The following is a 20,283-nucleotide window of genomic DNA, read 5'->3' as shown; positions in this document are numbered from 1 at the left end:
TCAACCTTTGGAAATTTTTCACAGGTCACAGTATTTTGAAGGGATAACATAAGAAACTCCTCTGTTTCCATGATTTTCAGTGCTGGACAGAATTGTGCGTAAAAGCCTGGGAGCTAAGGACACAGAACTGTCCTATCACTGAGTTCTCCCTTTCTGTGTGAGATTATAACAGAGGGTACGCCTAGACTACAAGCCTCTTTTGAAAGAGAGTGTCTAGACTACAGCCAGTACTTTCAAAAAAGTGAGCCACTTTTTCCAAAGAGAGCACCCATGCACTCTGGATGCTCTTTCAAAAAAGCACAGTTTGCATTCAATAGCACCTTTTTTCAAAGGAACACTTTTTTAAAAAGGCGTTATTCCTCATAAAATGAGGTTTTCTGTGATCGAAAAAACTGCCACGTTCTTTCGATTTACTTTCAAAAGAATGCGGCAGTAGTCTAGATGCAGGGGAAGTTTTTTTTGAAAAAAGGCCACTTTTTTCGAAAAAACCCTATAGTCTAGACACAAGAGAGGGTCCTGTGGTAGCAGGAGGGAGCAGAAGGGTGCAGTCAGAGAAGAGGTGGTGACTCCCAGGTAGAGAAGTCATGAGGCAGCAGGAGGAAATGTAGGACAGTTCCCTTACCTCAGGGTTGAGGAAAAGGTAAGTGAAGTCTATAACTGATCAGTCAGAGAGGCATGTAATTTTGTGTGCATTAAAGATTAGCTTTTGAACCTTCAATTTTCATACACATTGGCAGAGGAATAGAGGAGAGTTAAAGTCAAAAGACAGATGAAAAAACTTGATTTGATTATGATTATTATTTTAAAATAGAATGCTTTTTTGGGATAACCTCTCATGAGTTTTGAAAATCTGACTCACGACTTTTGATCTGTTGCATTTGGCAATATTGAAATTGAAATGACCCTAGGAAGATATTCCAGTATGACACGCGCCCTCAGTTTTGTTGCTATTACAAAATGAAACTTTGTCAACATCATTGTGGAGAAGGAAAGATTTTTTAAAAATCTCTTTGTGCAGCTAGAAGTCAGTACAAAAAGAAAATGTAAACAATCTTCAAAGTAGCTTAGTTCTCAAAACTTGCATACTTCTCAATTAATGTTGATAGTACTTTTTTCCAGATTTCCTTGCAAAGACAAAAAAGGCCTGTATTTAAACTTTTCCCTTTTTTCTTACTCTCAACCTTCCCCTCCCGCCCCCCAGCCTCCTGCTTCCCACTCCCTCTCTACTAACATATCTTTTTTGATAGCAAGAAAGCTAAAGACTCTTAAAGACATCTCATTCAACTATTGGAGAGAGACAAGGGGGCACCCCATTTCTAGGAAGGCATTGCACTGGTTGTTTATCAGAAAGTGTTTATCAGAAAGAGAGTGAAAATGTGCCCCAATTTTGAAGAATGGAATGTTTCCCTAGAAGGTTCACCAAGAGTGGGGAGCAAGTGGGGCAATTGCCATGGGGCCTGGGCAATTTAAAAGACCCAAGAGCCCCTGGCCACCATTACCAGAAATACAATGGGGCTAAGGCAGGCTTCCTGCCCTCTCTCTTTCCCACCACTTCCAGAGGTGGCCAGCACTGTATCCATGCTTTGCCCCTCCCCCAAGCACTGACTCCGTATTTCCCATTGTCTGGGAACTGCAACCAGTGGGAACTGTGAGGGTGGTGCTTGCAGGCAACAGTGTTTGGAGAGCCCCTCCTCCATTCTGCATAGGAGCAGCTGCTAGAGGAGTGTGCACGTCACTTTTGGGAGATGCCTGAGATAAGTGCCAAAGCCCTGATCTCCTCCTACACCCCAACCCCCTGCTCTATCCCAAAGCCAGACTCCCTCCCACAACCTGCACCCCGCTTCCCTTCCCACAGCCAAATTCTGTCTCAGAACCTCACACCCCAGCCTCCTTCCCCAGCCTGGTGAAAGTGAGGAACAGCAAGAGATGGAGGGAGCAGAATGAAGTGAATGGGAGGTGGGGCCTCATAGAAGGGGTGGAGCAGGGTGTGGCCTCATAGAAGGGGTGGAGCAGGGTGTGGCCTCAGAGGAGGGGTGGGGCAGGGCAGGCATGGCGCAGTAAAAGGGTTTGCACGATTAAACAGTTGGCAACCCTTCCAGATGGGCATGTAGAAGCCCTAGCCAGAAGAGTGTGCCCGGTAGCACGGCCAGCAGCACCAGCCAACACAGGTGTAGCACAACTCAAATGCCAGGGGAACCATATCTGCACAGGTGTGGCTTGTCAGTGGGTCTGTCCCCTAACAATGTGGTGCTCTAATTCTTGGGGAAACTTTAATTTTCTGTTTCCTCAATGATAAAGTGGTGAATCAGAAGAATATTACAGATCCTAGGAATATCTGTGCAGTGCCTTGAATATGCAAACTGCAATACAAGTATCGACTATTTTTATTTTTATCAATAAAAAAGCTGAAGAAGAAGAGGGAGGAGAAAAAGTAAGAACCAGGGAAAAAAAGGTTTCTGCTTCCAGAGAAAGAAAGCCATAAGAGAAATGCTATTAAATTCTTATTATTATACTGGTGGGAAATGCTAGGGGAAAAAAAGAAGAGGAGAGAAAATATCAGGGATTTTGTTGGTTTTTCAGTTATTGCATACCCACCTTTTCTTTATAACAAAAGTTACTAAAATAGTATGTTCTAAAACATCATTAGAAATATAGAAATTGTGATTACTCAGCTTGAGGTATAGAAATATGCAGCCTAATTCACCACTGTTACCCTCAGGATGACTACAATGAGTGAGTGAAACTGATAATGCAATAGTGAATCAGGGGCAATGGGCAAATTGAAGCACAAGCTGTGTTTACGAAGTACAATGGGACTCTGTTCCAGGACTGAGCCTCATAAAAATTACAATAATGCAAATAATACTGATAAGGTTCAATAAATAAAAAATGGTTCAAACCCATATGGTTTCACCAGGCTCTTGTCAAAACTTCTCACCAGTATGTAGGATTTCATATGCCAGCTAACAATTTCAAGTTGCTTGGTTTTATCTCCAGTATTTTTGAATACTGCATTGGCTTTTCAGTCTTGCAAGCTGTGGTATAATCCTAATTAAATAATTCTTATAATATCAATAGTAACATAATTTAACTGAAGACTTGTTCCAGTAAATAATTCATAAATTGCATTTTGTTTTAACATATTATTATGGAAAAATATGTAAATATTTTTCATAAGGTAACCTTTCTTTCAAAGCATAGGAAAAAAGGAAGGAATTGTGAGAATGACAGCAATGTTTGATTCTCTTCATGCAGGCAATTTCATTCCAGTAGGAGGAGTAACAAAGGGGAGCAAAGGGGTCAGTTGTCTCAAGGCCCAGTGAATCACAGGGGTGCAGAGCTTCTGGCTGCCACCACTGCTACTGTGGCAACAGTGGTGGCAAGAGCTCTAGCTACTGGAGCGGAGCACTGCACCATGCATTCCGCCTGGCTTTGAAGGCTGGATGCCTCTAGCCCCACCCCTTCTGCCTAAGGCTCCGCCCCTTCCAGGAGTGAGGAGCCAGCCAGCCAGCTTCCCCCCCCCCCCGCCACACACACACCTTGGGGGCCTCACAGAAGCTGTTGCCTCCGCTGGTGGAATAAAACTAGCATAATAGACAACATAATCAGACCCACGGGCCTTGATTCTCCTCTGCTCTTCACTTTGTATACTCACATCCATGGAGAATGTGTATAAAATGTCACCAAATCAAATGTATACATTCATTTCTGCAAGTGGTAGCATTTTCAACCCACTTTATACAGGTGTAACTGAAAACACAGGATGAAAGACAATGGAGAATCCAGGCCTAAGATCTTTATTTTATTTTGTTCTTTCCACAAGATTGAATTCAGCAAGTTTAACACATCCCTATTCAAATTCTGTCAAACTAATTGGGCCTGACTGATCTCATGGACAGTAGGAGTATCTCCACTAAATTCAAGGAAACTTCTTTGGTGCAAAAATGATATGAGAAGAAAATCATCCTCTTCAGCTATATCCTCTTTTTTCCCCCTTTCTATTGCATAAACTCTCTGTAAATCAAATAGTGCTTGAAGTAAAATTTTCATTTATTTTCTGTCTCTGTCACAGTACAGTAATTTGTTAATCTTAGATTAAGCATCTAAGTAGGGCTGTGTCAATTAATTAAATACTCTGTAACAAACAATATAAAATATTAGTTTATTATTTTGCATCTGTCTGCAATACAGCATGTCAACTGATCTGTAGAAACTATTGCCAAAAACAACTGAAAATGTTAAACCTATTAAAAACCTGGAATGACTGCAATGGTAGTTATTAGTAATCTGTTGTAATTAGGGTTTTAAAAATTGCATAGTTTTTAGGTTAATGTTAACAGGCTTGAACAGATGTTTGAGAAGACGAAAGGTGCCTTAACTAATATCAGCCTGGTCTATCTCAGGATGGAGAAAGACAATATTCTGCATTGGAACTGGAAGTGTATTTTCCAGCTGGGGTTGGTGTATCTGCATTAGTTCTTTCTGAGCAATTGCATTAAAAATAGCAGAGTAGCCACAGTGGCAAGTTGGGCAAGATCATGTCTGTGCCTAACTTGTTGGATAGAATCAGACTTTGGGAGGCTAGCTGCTTGTGCCACTGGCAGCCACACTTCTACCTTTAACACACAAGCACAATCAGAGCTAGTATGGGTATATCTAACTGAACTGGAAACTATACCTTTTTACTTCTTATTCACCATTTCAAATCTGTCCCAGATCTGTGGTGCCAGCAGTTTGTTGCTATCTAATGCAAAGACTGTTGACTGGCCTATTGGAATAGTGGTGGCGGTGTAGGTGCAACTTCTGATTTTTAAGGGAGTTTCCCTTGACTCCCCTCACCTCCCCCCCCCCCCCCACTTCCCTTCTTATGTGGAGAGAGAGCCACAAAACCAGAAGTCTGAAGTGCAGACAATGGCTTATGGCTATCCCTGCTGCTGAGCCAAGGAACAAGGAGCCTCAGACTATCGTAGAGAGAGGAGGCCCATACACAGGCAGACTTGTGAGTTTGATTCTTTGTTTTTTTTAAATCTCCATAACTAGCTAAGTGATAACAATACACATAAATGTTTAAAGCATCGTTTTTTAAAGGCATGCCTGAATAGTTATATTCTAACACTAGTCTAGTCTAATCCACATAGGTTCTTATTTCATGCTCATCACAATAGTATCTGAGCACATTCCAGTACAGTAATATGTTAAGCAAAATGACTAATATCTCTCATATGTTTTTTCTCTCATCCTGTTTCCAGGGAGAGAACTATGTATGCAACAGAAGGCCTTGTTTGGGATTATTTTTACTACCTATAAAAGAATGCGTGTGTGTGTGTGTGTGCGCGCGCGCATGAATTAGAACACACACACACATTGCTATATGTTTGTATAAAAAAAAACTAAGTCAAAGAAATGTGCCTTTCACTTGGATAGAAGATGGTGAAGTTTGTGAAGGTCTTTAGTTCCTGGAGAAGTTAGTTGGACTATCATGAGCTGGCCTCTGAGAAAGTTCTGTCTCCTGGATAGACAAGCTTTACCATGATCAGTAAGAAGTTCCATTGTGCCAGAGGCCCAAAGCTGATGATCTCAGGTAACATCCCAGAACTCTAATTCATTCCAAAAGAAGCAGATGTCAAAATTTCTATACTGCCCCTGCAGCCAGCATTCAGTCTAGTTGTTTGCAGCCTGAGAAGCCAAAAGATTTCATGAGGAATAGGTATGGAGTGACCCCTCACATCTAGAGGTGATTTATATAAATTAGAGTTGGAACAGCACGAGTAAATTTGTGTTATGGCTGATGCATACCTTGTACTTGCTTTGTGGATAAATTATAATATATAAGTCACAAGAGCTGTCAGGCTATCTGAAAAAGAGCTAGAGAATCACTCACTAAGTGGAGGGGAAAAAAGATTTGCTGATAGTTATTAGAAAGATGAATGTGTCCAAGAACATATACCATGAAGCAGCAGAATCATAATATTTTGTGCCACACATGCTAGGTTTAGGTTTAAGAGTAAACTGTGACTTCCCCAGGTTGGCTAAGATAATAAAGGGATAAATTCAACATAGGTACTCAAATGTTAACAAACTTTTAGCAAGCCTGGTTGGAGTTTTGGGTCTGTAGAGAAAAGAGACACCAAGTCTTACCAGGTTTGTTGTTTCCTTATTATCTAGCAAACAGATTTGGGGCCTTATTAATTTTTAAGGAAATAGGGCTCCCACCACTTTTCTTGGGAGACCCATAGCCTCACAGCTCCTAGTCTGAAAGATTTTCCTGGTACTCAACCTAAAGTTTAATTTCCTTTTTTGTTTCTCAGTACTTGAAGTGCCTTCCCGAGTCTCCATAACATTTCTTGTCCCTGCTGGAGCATGATTAGTACAAGGCAATGGAGAATTGGGTCCAGAGGATCATAGCTCATGCTTTCATTCCTTTTCCTCCCACTGTTTCATGATTTATAGTACATGTATGCTGCTTTGTACTTACTCATATTTATTTCAGGCAGGAAAAGTTCACTTTGGCTATGTATACGGCATCAGTGCTATTGGGTGCCTAGGAATGCATGTTTTACTGAACCTGATGAGCATAGCAGGAGTCTCCTATGGTTGTGTTGCAAGTGTATTGGGCTACTGCCTGCTACCCATGGTGGTCCTGTCCAGTTGTGCAATCTTCTTCTCATTACAGTAAGTATCAGAGTATTAGGGCAGAACTCATAAAGATTACTGTATTTAAGTCTAGTTTTATACAGATTTTTTTAATGCTAAGATTAGGGGATGCTTTATATTGCCAAAAATGGAAGAAAAATATCAGTAAAAGAAGGATCTAAAAAAAATGGTAGTATCTTCATGTGGAAATGGACAAAGCATGTATGTGAACAAGAGGGTGTATGTGGGATTTTATTTCTAGAATGGTTCAGAGATGTGTCCCACTTTATACAAACTCTCAAAATGTGGTGAATGTGATAAATAATTCCAATTGGAACAATCTTTATTTAAAATAAAATCATGCTCAAAACTGAGACCAGCTTTGATTTAACAGATCTCCTTTACTTTGTGGTTCAGATCCAGGTTTCAGATCTTTGTACCAACACTCGGTGTTTGCATGGGTTTGGATAAATGATTTTAACACTGGTCTAACTCTAATTTCACCTGCCTTAACTTCTGTGATGCTGGCAGACCAGGTGCCAACTCTTATCAAGGCTTTATGCCTTATCCCAGCCCTGGCAAATTCATTGCTTGGAACCAGCATGTTTCACCTATGTGTTGGTATGCTTTACATTGGTATTGGCCTTTTAGCAATATGTTTGGTATTTGGCCTTTATTAATGCTTCTAAGTTGCTGCACATGTTAATCTTGCTTATAATTTCTTTATCACCTGCTATAAAGCAATATTTAAGTTTTTGTTTTATATATAATAGATGTTTGGTCTGAAATTGTGAACCCAGTCAGGAGAGATTGTCTCCTGCCCATCAAAAGGGCCTATCAAAACTGAATGGGCCATTGTGAGACATCACACTGCAAAGACATTGTTACTTTCCCTCTTACATTCATGAGAGGCTACTTGTAAAAGGTTCATCCTATCAGCTTGAATTCTGGAAGGAAATAAACATAACCGGCAAGAACATTTTAAATCTTTTTTGCTGTTTGGACTTTCATGGGGCCAGCACTACAAAACAGATGCATAGATCCCCAGAGGCAATCTGGGTTAGCCCTAAAAGACATTCGGAGCTGACAGACTGCTTTAACACTGTCACCTTTTAAAACTGTAGCCTATAGCTCATTTGTGCATATATGCTTTCTTGCTTTAACCTTGAAATTACCCTTTCATTTATTTTCTTATTTAATACATTCTTAGATTGTTTGTCAATACATGTTGTCTTTAGTATGAGATCTAAGGTACAGTCTGACCTGGGGTAAATGGGTGGCCCTTTGGGACTGGGAATAACAGGAATATTTTGTGATCTTTTGTGTAGGTAGAGCAACCATCTATCAATAAGTCCACTTTTTCTGGGTGGCAAGATAGATTGAATGCCTAAGGGGACTATCTCGGACTCCATAGTAAGACTGTTATACTTGTTCACACTTGTTATTGAGTTGGTGGAATCTAATGATAGATACAACCAGTTTAGAGTCTCAGTCCTACATCTTAACAGTCTGCCCTGTGGTTTGCCGTATAGTTGTAGCCAGAGCTGTAACAAGGGTGGGGCAAGTGGGACACTTACTTCAGGCACAGTACCTTTAGGGGCACAACACTAAAAATTAGAAAGTTAAAATATTATTTCATTTATATATTTACTATCATCTATTTGCAATCTCAATATATGTGCAAACAACAACATGTGCAATGAATAAAATTAATACAAAAAACTAAGAATTTTATCATTTTGGGGAGGGGAGGGGTGGAAGCAGTTTAGTAGCTTGCCCCAGGTGCAGAAAACCTTAGTTTCAGCTCTGGTTGTAGCTGTGTTAATCTCAGGTTATTAGAAAGTCAAGGTGGATGAAATAGTAGCTTTTATTGGACAAACTTCTGTTGGTGAGACTCATAAAGTTTCCATTTTACACAGAGCTCTTCTTCAGGTCTGGGAAATGTACTTAGAGTGCCTATGTTTCGCAGACCTGAAGAAGAGCTCTGTGCAAACTCAAAAGCTTGTGTCTCTCACCAACAGAAGGTGGTCTAATAAAAGAGCTGACCTCAACCACCATGCAATGAGGTTGACGCTCACAGTTGTGAGCCACTCCAGACTGCATTATATCTGTTTCCCAATGAGGTTTACCAGTTATTTCAAGAGAAGGGTTTTCTCTCGAAATAATCGCGTCCTAACAGCGTCTGTTATTTCGAAATAGCACTATTTCGAAATTGCGCCATAACATGAATATGCAAATGAAGTGCAGGATATTTAAATCCCGGCTTCATTTGCAATTTCAAATGTCTTCATTTGCATTCCTCTCTTGAAAGAGGGTGCAAGTGTAGACATGCCCTCTGTCTGTGTGTCCAAGAACTCTTCCTAAATGGTAAGAGCTAGGACCATGCATATTTAGTCTTATTATTACTAAGCAAGGTAACGGCTTGGTTGTTCCAGGAAAATGGGATGTACCTGGAATGGGCTTGCTATTCATCTAACCATACAGAAAAGAGACAGACTTTTCAGGCAGGTGAAAGGGGCTGACTGGGGGCACACACTCCTCCCTGTCCGGGACTGCCTGAGCCCCAAGACTCCTTTAGAGAGGGCTGGAGGGGGGAGCTGAAACAATTTTTCAGCAATTTGTATGAGAACATTGCCGGCTATTCCCCTTCATCAGGGAGTGAGGGGAAAGTGCTCAGTTTGCTGCATTTCCTCACTCTGGCTGTGGAGTGTGGGGGGCAGATGAACCTGGACCTGCCCCAGCCAAAGGACATGCATCCCTCTCCAAGGTGTGTCCGCTGGAGCTGCAGTAACCATGGCAAGGCACTTCTCACTTGGCCCCAACCTGCTGCAGTCAGAGAGGACTGGGATAGTTCTCTTTTCCCTGAGAAGCCTGCACACTGAACCCCTCATCCCCATCCCCATCCCAGAGCAATGATTTAAATGAAGCATGTACATTTTAATTTTATTTTCCAAAAACCAAAAATTAATTGAGTTAAGGATCCAAGCAATACTGGATAAATCTTCTAGCATATAATAATCAATACCTCTCTGCTTTTTAAACTTTTCTATTTTGCATGGTAGGTATGGAATGTGCCTTGCATGGTTAGACGACTGCAGCTAAAAATGTAACGCTATACTCAGTAACTTTATTTAGAAAAGCAGCAATTAAGTATAAATATTGTTTTTCAGCAAATGTTTGTGTTGGCATAAGTATTTTTAGCACGCTGACTTAGTGCCCTTACTCAACATTTCCATGGAGCTGCTATAGTCTATCCTGGCCTTAAGCCATGAATTCAAGAGTTTCATGATGGACAGTCAGGGAACCCTCTGTTGTCTCAGTAATATGCATATTTACTCAATTAACCTGATTAATCACTTGGATTTATAAAAGGTGCACATATGTATTTACAGGACATATGGAGCTAACTTCAAAGCAGCTGTTACAGTTGATCAGGATGCTAGTGTCTGCTTCAGAAAATTCCCAAGCACATACAGTACATTTGTAATATGCTGTAAACCTACTAAAAGTCTGTCTTTAGAAATCTCAATATATTGTGCAGTGGTAGCTCTTAAAACTTGCCAGTTTTATCAGAAATAGATAGGATTACATCAGTTTCTGCAATGTTCCCTTGTGAGTCCTTGAATACTTTATAGGAAATGCCTTAAATACAACAAATAGTGAGGGTCATCTAACTGACAGCTATTAATAGCAACTGGCAGTTTTCAGATTTTTTTTTAACAGAGCAGATCAAAAATAGCAGAGAAGAAGTAGAATATATTTTGTGATTTTTTTAAAAATCTGTTTTGGTCAAAGCTTGAAATTTTGATGAAACAATTTGTCAATTTGTAATTTTAAATTTTGTGAATAACTTTAGTTTGGTCCTTTTCCACAGAAAATTTACCTAAGTTGAAGAACATACATGTTACAAAGAAAGAGAATTATGTTATTAAAAACAACTAATTTTTTTTACCAAAAATAGCTGTCATATTTTTTTACAAAATCAGCCATTTCATTTTAATTTTGAATGAATCAAAATTTGAGACAAGGAGGTAGCAAAATGAAACAAAAGAAATGGCCAATATTTTCATGCAAAAATTTATGAAACAAAATTTATTTTTTCATGTGTCAGTATAAAATGGCACTATGTCTGATCACAAGTTGCTTGAATAATTAGTCTGGACATAAATAGTGTCCGATAAGAATAGATTTAAATACATAGTTTGCAGATCTCCCCCTTCAGCAGAAAAGCCCTTCTTTACACAAAGTCCTTCAACAGAGTGAATATCCTGTTTTCTTGGTCTGTGAAGGGGAGTGGTAAGAGACTGAGAAATGGATTCCTTGTTCCCAGTTTGCATCAACTGGTGAAAAGACACTGCTCTATGGGCACATGTGCAAGATATATGAAGCTGTGGTCAGCAGTTATTCCTCAACTTCATGCTCTGGTCAATAGAGCTGCAAACCTGGTACTAACCTAGCTATCCCACAAATCCCCTTCCATGTTCCTGTGCATATTGCTACCTCTGAGCTTGGCTCTATGAGACATAAATCCAGCCTACCTGAATAGGCTGTGTTGTCCAGGCCATCGATGCATTATAAGCACAAAATTGATTTTCAATACTTTCATGCTCCTGCAATGTGCCTGAGAATTTGGCTGTCATGGACACTACAGGTACCAGGCCCATATAGTAGCTAACCCATTTATTCCAGCAGAAATATGCGGTTAGACTGACAGCTGAATCTTGAAGTGCACCAAATCAGTTCTTAGTTCATTGGGCCAACCAATGGTGACTTGATGCCATCGCTATCAATCCTGGAGCCAGCCTGAGGTGGCCAATTTGGCCCTCCATGCCAGGTAGAGCAGCCACAGTCCTACTCTAAATTGCATCAGTTTCTCATTGTTTCCCAAAGTATGATGTTGCTAGATGGGAATTGCCATTGCACAGCATGCATCTGACATGCCTCTAGTAAGCACTCTATGCCAATGAGACAGAGAAGGAATGATGTGTGAGCCCGTGTAATGATCACAAGCGAGTGATACATGATACAAGACATTGTCTTTTCTGAAGGTCAGAGCACGCTCATATCAATGTCCTCAGTCTAGATCATCAGGCTGCTTTGGCAAAAAGGGCAAATCTGTTCAGTCCCATTTAATCATAACATATCGTCCATGTTAATTTTAGCTGCAAGGACTTTATTCAGATTGGAATGTAAAAGCTCAGAGTCCTGTTTTGCTTACAGCCCTAAACAAAGTAGTTGGAAGCTTGCTAGTTTTCCAAGTAATATCACTGACAAAGCTGTTTCCACCTGAAATGGAGCAATGCCATTTTGCCTGATGCTGTATTCTAATTCACTGCTCAACCTTGACTTTCATTACATAAATCATTTCTTATTTGTCCCTGTGACTACTGTCTTGTTAACAATAAGATCCTAGAGATGAATTAGAGTTCGGTAAGATTTTATTCTGCACATATTAACCAGTGGATTCTTTTTGTTTTATTTTTGCTTCTTAGGGGGATACTTGGTACCTTGTTAGCTCTGATTATTATTGGATGGTGCAGCTTGTCAGCTTCCAAAATTTTTATCTCTGCATTGGCGATGGAAGGCCAGCAGCTTCTCGTGGCTTATCCCTGTGCTCTACTTTATGGACTTTTTGCACTTCTGACTGTTTTCTGAAATGTACATTGTAGCAGCCTGACTATAGTCTCTTTGTTTGGGTGTTCTTACTTTTAGTCCTCCTCGATTCACACTAAACTCCATTAAGCAAAATAGAGGATGATTTACCTTTTATTTGCTTAATGGACGATGGATAAAGAAATAAAAACAGGACAATACATTTAAAAATGACATTCTAAAAGTCTCAGATCTTAAAAACATTTATCTCAGAAATTAGTAGGACATCTTAGGCATGAAATATGCAAAAAATGTAATTAAAAAATGATATTGTGTACTTAGTGTTTCTCTGGGGATAATCTATATTGTGAAAGGGCTAAGTGAAAGGCAATAACAATGCAGTGTTTTGTGGGTTTAGTAACTCAAGTGAAACATTTAATTGTTTTAAATATACTCAGTTTGATATTTTATATGATTTTTTTTTAAAAAGGTTGATTGCTTTTTGTTTATAAAGGGGTGGGAAACCTCAGGCCTGGGGGCCGAAAGTGTCCCCAGGCTTGACTAGATCGGGCCCCCGAAGCTCTGGGCCCTCCCCCAGCATTTGGGAGCTGACACCGGTACTCCAGATGCCCTGATGCCACACCGTGGGGCTGAAGCACACAATATCTATTAGGCTGGGTCCCCCTAGGCTCCGGTGTGCAAGGGGAGTGTCTTTCTCCTTCTCAGTCAGGGGTACATCAGTGAGGGGTTTTTTTTCCTCACTTGCGTGTAGCCCCCAACTGATTTTTCTGTGGGTCAGTGAACCTAAAAAGGTTCCCCACCTCTGGTTTATAATGAAGAATTGCCAAAGATAGACAGCAAGAGCAAGTTTTACAGTACAAAGTAAGCAAACTAGGAACGTCATTCTATTTTTTTAAGAAATGTGGCTCTGCAAACCCCCATTGTACTGTACATTATGTACAGTACTGCTAGAGTCTAAAATTGCCACTAAACCACTACCTGCTGTCACTGCAGAAAAAAACACTGCACAAAGCAAAGGTAACTACTAAATATGTCTCCTGAAAGGCAGAACTGCATTTGTGCAGGCAAAGTACAAATCTCCCCCATTTTGTGTACAGAAAAAAAAATCAATTTACTGTTGTTAGTATTACAGCAACATTTTTCTAACAGTGCTAGAGCAGATATTGCACAAAATATTTCAAAATATACTATTTGGGATATTAGGCCATAAGGATGTAGTGGCATGCTTAACATTGTAAAAGGCGGAATCTTGGATTAGTGAAAGAAGTATGTAGTCATAAAAAGGCTCGAAACGCAACCGTGTAAAGGCAGAACTGAATATTAAACTATCTGCAAATCATTTAACCAGTGTTTTTACACATTTTTTTCTTTGAGGCATTGTCACTGATTTTCTTCAGTGTATTCATGATTCAAAACTATTCAGAGAATTTTCTGCTAAATATTTTACCTTTGTGGATTGATAGTGAATAGTTGTGTGTAGGTATTCTGTATTCACTATCAGAACTGACTAGAGCCCTGATCCTGCAAAGAATTTTCCACACATTAAACTCTGTGCTGTGTGAGTAGTTACACTGACCTCAATGAAGCTACTTGGAGTGTGTAAAACCAATAATCTTTGTAAATCTTTACAAGGTAGGGACTTGGGCTAGTTGTGATTGCTCAGATAAGCTACATGTTGCATGTTTCTATTCCCTTTTTGAAGGAGCTCCATGAGCACTTATGGCACAAATAGTTGCCTGTGCAAATTTAGTAGCTGATAGCTCTGAATGCTTGTGTGGGCAGCTCTGAAATGTGGTTTTGCTGAACTTCAGCACAACTTGATCACATTAGAATTGTTGGGAAAAAAACACAAAAGGGATACAAACATGGCCTGACCAAATGCTTTTAGTAATTCCACTAATTATTTTGGAAAAATATTTGCTGTATTCATCCACGTCCCTCAGTCGGGAAAGATTCATACAGAGCTTCCCCTATTTTCCACAACATATCAATAAGACAAATCAAATAAATAGTTAAGGGTTATGTTTATGTTTTATGAGAGTTTTAAATGTTTTTCATTTTAAAAAATGATACATTCAACGCCTGATACTTTTGTCCTGCATATTGTATAGCCATTTCCACCAATGCAATACCAGTGTAAAAAGCTTCTATTCTGATGTGGCAGTATTTTATATTCACTTTCCACTCACTCTGCATTAGGGCAAATGATTACAGAAAGTACAGGGCAGCAATGAATCAAACCCCCTATATTATGTTTTTATGTTAATAAACAAGTATAATTTAAGGAAATAATGGACATCTTACAACTTTGCCATCAAAGGACTATCAACATAGTAAATACAGACTGAAGAGAAAATGTGTGATGCAAAGTGATGTAACTATTGTTATTAATTGATTCTCCTTATTAAGTTCCAATATGTGCTTCCCAAAGTGAAAACAAAACATATCCCAAAGCTCTTACTTCCAAAGGAAAACATGCAGAAGATGACAATGGGATTCTGAGGAAAGAACATAAGTTGGTGTTTGTGTTTATGTGTGTTTGTTATCCCTGTTGGCTAAGCAAACAAAGAAAAGTGTGTTGTTAGAGGAGTTAGTGTGTTTATAACACAGTGAGTCATTATCTATCTCAGGGTATGTCTACACTACCCTGCTAGTTCGAACTAGCGGGGTAATGTATGCATACCGAACTTGCTAATGAAGCCCGGGATTTGAATTTCCCGGGCTTCATTAGCATAAAGCCGGCGCCACCATTTTTAAAAGCCGGCTAGTGCGAACCCCGTGCCGCGCGGCTACACGCGGCACGGGCTAGATAGTTCAAACTACGTAGCCATTCCGAACGAGGAGTACAGATAGTTCGGAATGGCTACGTAGTTCGATCTATCTAGCCCGTGCTGCGTGTAGCCGCGCGGCACGGGGTTCGCACTAGCCAGCTTTTAAAAATGGCGGCGCCGGCTTTATGCTAATGAAGCCCGGGAAATTCAAATCCCGGGCTTCATTAGCAAGTTCGGTATGCATACATTACCCCGCTAGTTTGAACTAGCGGGGTAGTGTAGACATACCCTCAGTGTGCTTCATAACTTTGCATATTTAGGTCTACAGTCCTCTTTACCAATGTGACCAGAAGCCAATGGATGTATGTTGTAGGAGCAGTGACTCTGCAGAATCCTCACCTTCCCTCTGAACCTGCAGAAGCTTCTTTGTCCATGGATTTAGGGGTTCTACAGATCGGGACAGGCTGGGACTGAAAACACATACATTTATGGCCACCCCCTACTTTGCTCATGATACCTCAGATCTCTTCCATCTGAAAGCAGAATTCCAGGGTGACAGCACTTCTTTAGCCTCTCTCAGCTTCTTTGTTTGTCTGGTCAGTATGACCAAAATGAATTCTATAGGCTGTTATTTTTGTAATAACAACCCTCTGCTACTCTCCTATATATATAACACCAGTGGAACCAAATTTTTTTGTTTTTTATTTTAATTTTTTTATACATATTTATATTGTGTGGTTTTTTTAAATATAAGCTGGCTTGAATATTTTAAATAGAGAGGTGGGGTAAAATATTTTAAATATATAAATAATAAATAAATAAATTAAATTAAATGTAAAGAGACAATAGGCTAAAAATTATCAGGCTTCACATTGCTTTGTTTTGGATATACTTCTTCCAAAACCAAATCATGATGACTGTACTTTTCCATTTGTGCCATGCTATTTCATTCCCCCACATCCCTGCATGAAAGATTGAAGAAAACTGTGCTAGGCCATTAGTTTCATGTTGCTAAATAGAAGATTATAAAATACTAATTGTTCACTGTGTGATTTTTAATGTATGGTTCTTCCTCTCCTCATTCCGTTGCCAACTCCATTGGTTCAACAATCGTGAGTTAGAACCCAGCCAATCATTAGATTTGGCTAAAAATCATTAGCTTTTAAAAAGAAGTTAGTATCTGCTGATTTCTGACGTATCCATAAATGTGAGAATTCAACCCTGAATATTTACAAATTGCACACACAAAAAGCCTGTTATTTAGCTTCTGTTCTCACACTTCCAAAAATGATTCCAACAGTGCACACGTAGTATATAAGAAGCAAATTGGCAGTCCTGTTACAGAGATATGGAGGAAATGTTCCAGATGGTTCTGTGGAAGGTATGGTCTACTAGATTGAGAAATTGCCACAAAGTGGGAGACTTCAGAGCAGATTATCTGCCATTTCCAGAAAGTGAACAGGTTGTTACAGTTGATGCTTTGGAGTGTCCTTATGTTTTCCCATCAGGAAGCCACAGACTCCTCTAAAACAGAGTGGAGCATAAAGAGAATCTAGAGAATAGCTCCAAGCGGATAAATGAGAGAAACCCCTTGAGCGATGTCTGTCTATCATGTTTCAGATCACAGTGACTATGGTTTTATTAACAAAAGGCTATTGAAAGACAACTTGATGTCAGTAAAGAAAGTGAGCTCTGCTGCTATTGATGTGAACTGTTTTCTAGTCTTTCTATACATAGAGCCAAATTCTCTGCTTTTGTAAATTGAGAAAATGCCATTGAGTTCAAAGAACCCTGTCAGCTTATATCAGTACAAAATCTGATCCATATTTACTGGACAGTTAATGTTAATTTACCTGCATACTCTCAGTGAACTTCTGCAATCTCATACAGCGTAATTAGTTTTTAAATAATATAGAGGGTTTTCTGTGTCTCTGTAATTAGCTTGTAAATTGAAGTTCTAAGCTTCTGTGTTTTAATTGCTTCTCCAATAGAACATGTCCTGCTTTCTTATTGACCTGTTTATTTATTGGTGTGTGAGTATAATAGATGGATAAAAATAACAGTTGGAGCAACAGCTTTAGCCATAGGTGCTGGAACTAGCAGTGTAGAGGGTGCTGCAACACTTGCTGGTTCAAAGGGGTTTCCACTGTATACAGGGTTTACAGTTTGGTTCCATGGCTCTCAGCATCCCCACTATAAAAAATTGTTCCAGTACCCCTTGGCGTTAGCTAAGGTTGCCTAAACATTTTCATTCTAACACCCTCTTTCAGTTGCTTATTCTTTTCTGAAACTTTAGCCATTGTGCTGAAATTGTCTAGGACTTGGGCCTGATTCTTCATTGCCATAAACCTTGTGTGATCAATTGCACTTGTGTAAAGTGATGAGAGAAAAGTGAATGTAAAACACTTGTAGTAGTGGATAAAAGGTCCTTGGTCTTGCATGATTTTACTTTTTGCAAGTTTGACAAAGAACAGTTCGGGTCTTTTGGAGCACACTCTTCTCACTCAAAACACATTTTGCAACCTTTTTAATACTTCTAGGTTTGAACCAGTTGAAGAAGAAAAAAGTTGAAATGACACGAAAGATAATAACCCTTAAAGAGAGAGAAATGCCTTTCATTTTATAATGAAAGTCCATTTGACTTTGCCAAATTAGGGAGGTTTGAAAATCATAGCTAGCATGTCTGCAGTAAATTAATGACAATAGCACTTTCTAATAACCACCAATACCAACGGAAGAGTGCTGCAGGGAGTATATGACATCTTTTTTGCATATTAAAAAAAACCTGAAAGCATGCAGTGTTTGTTGCTCACTAGGTCCTACACCTTCTTTAGTTACCATGCACTTGTAGGTGTTGTTCACTGATTGCCCTGTGCAACTCAATGCATATTTCCAGGAGTTTTAAATATACAATTAAATGCACTCTCTATGAATGAGGCAAAAGCTCTGCAATAGTGATTGGCCTGGATCCAAAAAAGGGGCTTAGCTGTTACTGTGCCTAAGATTTAAGTCTGCAACAACTTTGCAAAGTTTAGCCCACAGAGTCTGTCAGGTGTCTATGCTCCAAGTACAGGGAATGTAGCTAGAAAGGCAACTTACAATGTGATCCCCAAAGCAAGCAGATTAGCCAGTGAAAGATGAAGAGGGGAGGTGTAAGTTCTAAGCTCCACTCCCTCACTAGAGATACGTGCGTATGTCTAAGCAACAGAGAAGCACCTGTCTCTGTTAGCAACCCACAAACTAGAAGTAGATAGGCATTCTACCACCTCTGTCATGTGGTAAGTCCCAAGGACCAATCCAGTAAGTACGCTTGGAGACTCTCTAACTCTATGCAAGCAATTGAAAGAAATGGGCAAGGATTTCATTACAACTTTTCAAGTCCCCCTCTGGCTGATGAGCAGAAAAGATATGACTAGGAATGTGCTACTTCTAGGTGAGCTCTCTAACCAGAAGACTATAGAGTAATTTTTACTCGTCTGGTTCAAATATGATTTAATTAGTTGACTACAATGGAAAAACCTCCATAGGAGAGCCCCATTTCAGAGCATTTCTTAGCTAAGTGGTTAGGACACTTGTTGAAAAGGGGGAGACCTATTAGTCAAATTCCTTCTACTCATCAAGAAATGTGTGTGGGGGGGAGGGGAGAAATTGAACTGGTGTCTCCCACCTTCTGGGGGGCAGGAGGGAAAGGAAGGTACAAAACACTTGATGAAAGGCTATGAGGGAGAGCTTCCCCACACTCTGGCTATTTTGTGTGGAGTGAAATGGCCTCTGAGCTCCCCCTTCTGCATTGAGCCCTACACATGAGTTAAGTAGAAGAATACCTCTCTTCCCCATGGTTTGTGGATTGCTAGGTCTTAGGCAAAGGATAATAGACATGTCCAGGGGCAGGAACTGAAGTGATAATGAAACTTTTACTACAAGAATATAGGTGCTGAGTGAGTTTAAGTGCCTATGGTCTTAAGAGGCAGCCAAGTGGCAGATCAGTGACACCTAAAACTGGGACATAGGTGACTTAAGTGCATAACTACTTGTGCAAATCCAGGCATTTATCTCTTACCCTCCGTAATTAAGTGCTCAATCTATAAAATAGGAGTACCTTGATTCCTTCACAATTTTTTTTCATGTGAAGTAATGGGAACCTGGCACTGCTGTCCATTGCAGGCATACAACAGATGTTTTCAGTGTGAAGGCAAACAAAGCCAGCTCCAATTCTGACTTCATGGTGCTGCCTAGCCAAATTACCTAGTGAAGGTCATTTTAAAAAGTTTAAAGGCTTTAACAAAAGCCTTGAATAGACATACAAAAAACAAACCAAAACTTACAGTGAGCAAATGTTTAGGTTGCAAAGTTAAGAACCCCCAAACCAAAACATGCTGAAGTTAAATGTGCATGAGCTCCCTTTATTTTGCCTTCTAATTCAGAGCAATCCTGGCCTAGATGCTGCATTGTGCTATACTAGGCATACATGACTCTGCAAAGCATAAAAGGAGTGTTGGTGCAAGCCAATGAAGAGCACAGGTGGATTCAAATTCAGAACCTCAGCGTAGGAGCCTCTACAGCTTGATTTATAAATCTAGCTGCTTTTCAGTTTAGGCTGTAGAGCTCACTCATTCTTTTTTCTTGCTGTAAGTAGTTTAAGTGCCACTACATGGGACAGTGAACCACACCCACTAGGTGTGTGGGTTACACTCTGAACTTAGGCCTATAGAAATCTGCGGTAAGTAGTAAGTGTGTGACATGCAGGTGCTCAATCATGCATCAGGATTACAAAGGGTGAAGTACCCTGTTAAATGCTATGGATCAGCAACCACTGACTAGAAGGGCAAAGTGCACCACATGCCTCACATTGAGTCCATATTAATTTGACCTCTTGCATGCCCCTTCCAAGAAAACTGCATTTGTTTTCTCATTACAGAATTTGTAAATAAAACAGCCTGTGTAACTGTGCATTATGCATGAAAAATATTAATAATTGCAAAACTAGAGCATTTGAACTTAACAGCCAGCCCAGATCACTACTGTAATGTGTGAGATATATGTGACATTGCATAGCTCCCTTCCCCCTGCCAGCTCTGATAGAGGTAATGAGGGCCTGAGAGGCCAATTAGAGGTCACCCAGCATCACTTGAGAGAGGGTCATGGTTAATGACAAGTGCTGTTTATAAGAACTGGGCCAGCAATGTAAAGCCAAGTAACTGCAAGAGTATGGGGGTAGGGACTATAGAGGAAGGAGTCCATGGTGATTCCTGGGAAGGAAGGAAGT

At 39.9% G+C, this 20,283-nt stretch overlaps 2 protein-coding genes across 5 annotated transcripts in view; one reads left to right on the top strand and one right to left on the bottom strand.

Annotated features, from left to right (window-relative positions):
* The window catches only part of YIPF7 (Yip1 domain family member 7), a 39,137-nt gene extending 24,259 nt beyond the window's left edge, over nt 1–14,878 (top strand). For 2 of the 4 annotated variants that reach the window (XM_075930500.2, XM_006111920.5), the window contains 2 exons: nt 6,491–6,672; nt 12,126–14,877. In XM_075930500.2, the coding sequence (XP_075786615.1) occupies nt 6,491–6,672; nt 12,126–12,288 (345 nt within the window). In that variant the 3' untranslated portion in view covers nt 12,289–14,877. Of the gene's footprint in view, nt 1–6,490; nt 6,673–12,125 lie in introns of all 4 variants that reach the window. The other 2 variants (XM_075930492.2, XM_075930499.2) reach the window with 2 other exon arrangements.
* GUF1 (GTP binding elongation factor GUF1) overlaps nt 1–20,283 on the bottom strand; it is a 658,241-nt gene that overhangs the window by 76,174 nt on the left and 561,784 nt on the right. The gene's annotated exons all lie outside the window — the stretch shown is intronic.

Source organism: Pelodiscus sinensis, chromosome 4, assembly GCF_052426305.1.
Source record: "Pelodiscus sinensis isolate ZL-2025 chromosome 4, ASM5242630v1, whole genome shotgun sequence".
NCBI lineage: Eukaryota > Metazoa > Chordata > Testudines > Trionychidae > Pelodiscus > Pelodiscus sinensis.
Note: the sequence above shows the minus strand (reverse complement) of the source record. Positions and strands in the feature narration are given on the sequence as shown.